Here is a 3,949-nt window from a genome sequence, read left to right as displayed (position 1 = left end):
ATTTTGTTTTTCTTATGATGCCTAGCAGGGGAATGGCAGCAGTTTCTTCAAGCTTTTCCAAGCTAGCCTTGAGGGCCTTGTTTACTAGCTCTCTATGGCTCTGATTAAAATAAATTACAAACAACTGCCATGAATTCAAACAACACATGAGAGAGCCCTAAATATTTGTTAAAAAAATTAAATGTTCTGGAAAATATCATAATGGCATGTTCATGCAAAACCACACAGCAATTTGGAAAGCAGCATGGATATACTTATTCCATATTTAATGAAGTTTTGTCAGTAATTATGTGATTTTCTGGCTGTAATGTGGGATAAGGGGCTTGAATGTTAGCCCATGAAGAATCATCAGGAGACAGATATTATTTTTTAGGGTAAGATTCACTCCAAAATTTATTTTCAAGATGACATTAAATGAAGGGGGAAGTACAGAATGGGCACAGATATATAAATATATTCAATTAGTTTGCTCTCTTTTGAAAATTGTGGAAGAGGAAAGAATATTTAATAAGCAAGGTGGCTTTTCCAAGTCAGCATCTTATAAAATTATGTACATACTTTTATACGTATGAGTTTTCTCCATTCCCAAATAAAGTTAAGGTTAAGTGTTATAATGATTAACAGCAAATCACCAGAGCTCTTTCTCTTCATTGTTTTAATCTTAATCTACAATGGTCACTTTATCATTTTATAGCCATGAAAAAAATGAGGAAAAATACCACTAGATTCGGCAATTTTTGTATTTCCTTTCCATTTATGAGTACAGTAAAAGATATCTTAATCATTAAGCTACAGAATACAACAGAACTGTCCTGCATTGTGAACTTAAATGTCAGAGGCAGATGGAGGTGAGAGATATTTGAGGTCAACAAATAAGAATTCAAAACACTGCAGATAGCATATCCTCAAGTGTCAGAGTTGGGAATGAAAAGCTTAAATAGTCAGTCATGCAGACTGTTATCCTGATCCTAGAGAAAAAAGACTGTGACCCTAACACTGTGAAAATCCAAAACAACAAGGGTGTGCTTTAGTCATGAAAAAGATGAGGAATCAACAACTTGTCATATGGTTGTTTCAAATTTCTTCTTTAGAGAAAATGAATAGCCAATACATACGTCATGAAGTGCGGGGATGCGAAACTAGTGACCTGAGGAACTTCTGGGAAAAGACTATTGAACAACAAACTCGGTACCTGCAAATTGAAAAAGAACGCCAGCAAAGAAGTGCTCTGACAAAGTGGGTAGTTTGCGTCTGGCAAGTTTACATTATAATTCTTTAAATAAAAGTGATATGTATATTTAAAAGTCATGCAATGAAAGTTGAAAGTACTTTTCTTAGATTTTTAGAAAATAATAAAGCTTCCCAAATTGGGATGCTAATGCTAACATGTCTAACCTATGGCTCCACAGGATAAGACAATAATTCACTCTTGTTCCATAAATGGGTCCAAAGTGTGGAACTTTTTGAAGTTATCAGCACAACATCTAGCAGTGCAGGCTTGTCTTGGACTTCAAGGCTCACACTCACAGCAGAGCTAGCACAGATGGGTACATGGGCCAGTTTCTTTCCCTGTGGCCTTGTTTTCACAAGAATATAGCCTGAATTAATTAAGATGGCTTAATTTTCATAAGGTAAATCCATAATAAACCAGACGGTCCAAGTATACTAACTGACCAAGCCAACCATCATCCATAGCCGTATTTACCCCAGCCAGTCATATTTACCTTAATCAGCCAAAATAAGAAAGACCGATCTGCGTCAATACCGGTACAGTTTTACTTCATATGAAGTCTCCATAAGATGAAAGCACATGCACTTCACTAATAGCGAAGCCATTATTTTGGCTTGAGATCATTCAATGAGAAAATATTTGCATTAATAATCCTTGCATTAATAATCCTGGATAAAGGAACACTGGAATTAGTCTCTAGCATGTTTTATCTATTTGTAACTAACCTAATTTCAATGTCTCAACTCCTCAGCTGTGAAATTCCTGTCTTTTCTATTTGAGGCAGTCTTTCTGTAGCACCTAGATACTACCAAAAAGAAAACAAAGTGACACCTATCACCTAAAACTGCCTGCTACAGGTCTAACAGAAGCTTCAACATGCACAGTGTTTCCAAGCCAAATAGTGCTCAGAAGCCTCTATGCAGTAATTTTTAAAATGCATTTCTGAGGAGGAGGAGACTGGGAAAATGTTGGGTGATGCTACCCAGCAGGTGGCAGCAGGCAATCTGCCGTGGAGATGATAAGTCACTCTGGCACACAGAGGCACTTGAGAGAGGGCCCACTGGAGATAGATATGAACCACAAAGCTTAGGTGAGGCCTCCTTGTGATTTAAGAGCAAACCCTGAAGTGCCATCCAGCAAAGTACACTAAAGGGGCAGGACAGTTTTCATGGCAACTGGGAAAAAACAGCAAAGGATAGCACCAGTGGGAAACATGAGGAGTATAAACCTGTTCCTTGTAAAAATATGGGGACAAGCTGATCCATGTTTCTGTCCTTAGGCTCAGAAATGAATGGATGGAGAGGCTGGAAAAACGGATAAAGACGTTAAGGACCCAACCTGAAGATCCATCTAGCTGAAGATCCCACGCTCGTTACATATTTAGGGGAAAAAGAAATTTGTTTTGTAGGAAAGCATGATGGTGTGATGCAAAAGTTTAAGTTTTGCTTTTTGGCTTAAATGAGCTATAGTTAATTAGCTGTCATTGTTAGGAGTTTCATATGTGAAATGTCTATTGCTACTTTTAAGATAATGCGTTCATTCCTTCATTTGATGAATGAAGGTTGAAGTACTCTGAAGTCTTCAAGACTAGTAAATCATGGTTCACTCAGCTGTAGATGCCTAGAAAAAGAGTTTAGTTACACATTTAGCACTCAGCAAAAGTATTTCCTCTACATTTTATGTTTCTGTAAAGGCAGATTGTAATCTAATTAAGTTATTTTCTTTCAAAATTGCTTCATGAATAGATGAGTGGGCGGTTTTTGTTGGTTTGTAGTTTTTTTTTTTAAACAGCAGAGCCCAACTCAGACTAAGGAAGAGGAGACATGCATAGACAATGCCACCACATCCCAGATCACTAGTGGAGCCAAACTTGGTAGCAGTTACAAATTCTGGATGCCATTTTAAAAGTCCGTGAAGCTGTTAATATGTATGCTGAGAAATAGGTTCTGAGAGACACTATCAAGAGTTGATTAATTAGTAAATCCACATTAGCTAACTTTAGATACTATATCAGCAGAGACAAAAACAACTTTGAGTTTTGAGGCTGTTTCTGGTACCCAACTTGGCTTGTCTAGTGCTTATCTGGTATCTGTTTCATGGCACAGCTTGATGCACTTTCACAGCTCATCATGAGTGATGAGCACGCTTTTTCATCTAACACTTTGTTCTTCTAAGACCCAGTATATATTCCTTACCAGCCAGTACCTTCCGAAACATGGCAGGTTTCCTGTCCCACATTCACCATTAGTCAAAAATGTTTCTAATTGCCTTCCTAAATGAGGAAATGTGGCGTTTCCTCCAACAGTATTAAAGCGTTTCCATAGACTGGTGTAATTGAAGTGCTTTATTTTTAGGGTGACTGCTTTGTTGCCACCAGAATGCTTGCACTCCAAAATTAGTTCTTTTGGGCATGCTAAAAATCTCTTCCTGCAATTGCTTAACTATTTAGTCCCTTTTTATAAGATCGTTTCACTACTTCTTTGATGATTCATATTGTTTCAGAGTAAAGAAGATTTGAATTGCAAGTGAGGTGAGAAGAGAACAGTGGAAGGGATTTGGGTTTTAAAATATTGAGAACATCTGTTTTTTTAAAGCAAAACAAAAAATTTGAAATGCTATTTTTTGTCTGTTTTTTCATCACCTTTTAAATTCACTTTTGGGTGTCACAAGGTCAAGCCAAATCTATTATGGGAATTTAAACATGTAAATAGTGTTTGG

General features: G+C 37.0%; 1 protein-coding gene across 1 annotated transcript; it reads left to right on the top strand.

Moving 5' to 3' along the window:
- The first annotated feature begins 1,096 nt into the window (after positions 1–1,096).
- Positions 1,097–3,563, top strand: LOC141477547 (protein FAM240B-like). The gene is made up of 2 exons (XM_074166756.1): positions 1,097–1,236; positions 2,511–3,563. The coding sequence occupies exons 1-2, from the start codon at positions 1,097–1,099 to the stop codon at positions 2,587–2,589; spliced, it is 219 nt and encodes a 72-aa protein (XP_074022857.1). The 3' UTR covers positions 2,590–3,563.
- Positions 3,564–3,949: the final 386 nt, after the last annotated feature.

Source organism: Numenius arquata, chromosome Z, assembly GCF_964106895.1.
Source record: "Numenius arquata chromosome Z, bNumArq3.hap1.1, whole genome shotgun sequence".
NCBI lineage: Eukaryota > Metazoa > Chordata > Aves > Charadriiformes > Scolopacidae > Numenius > Numenius arquata.
The sequence above is the reverse complement of the archived record's forward strand: the minus strand, read 5'-3'. Positions and strand labels throughout refer to the sequence as shown.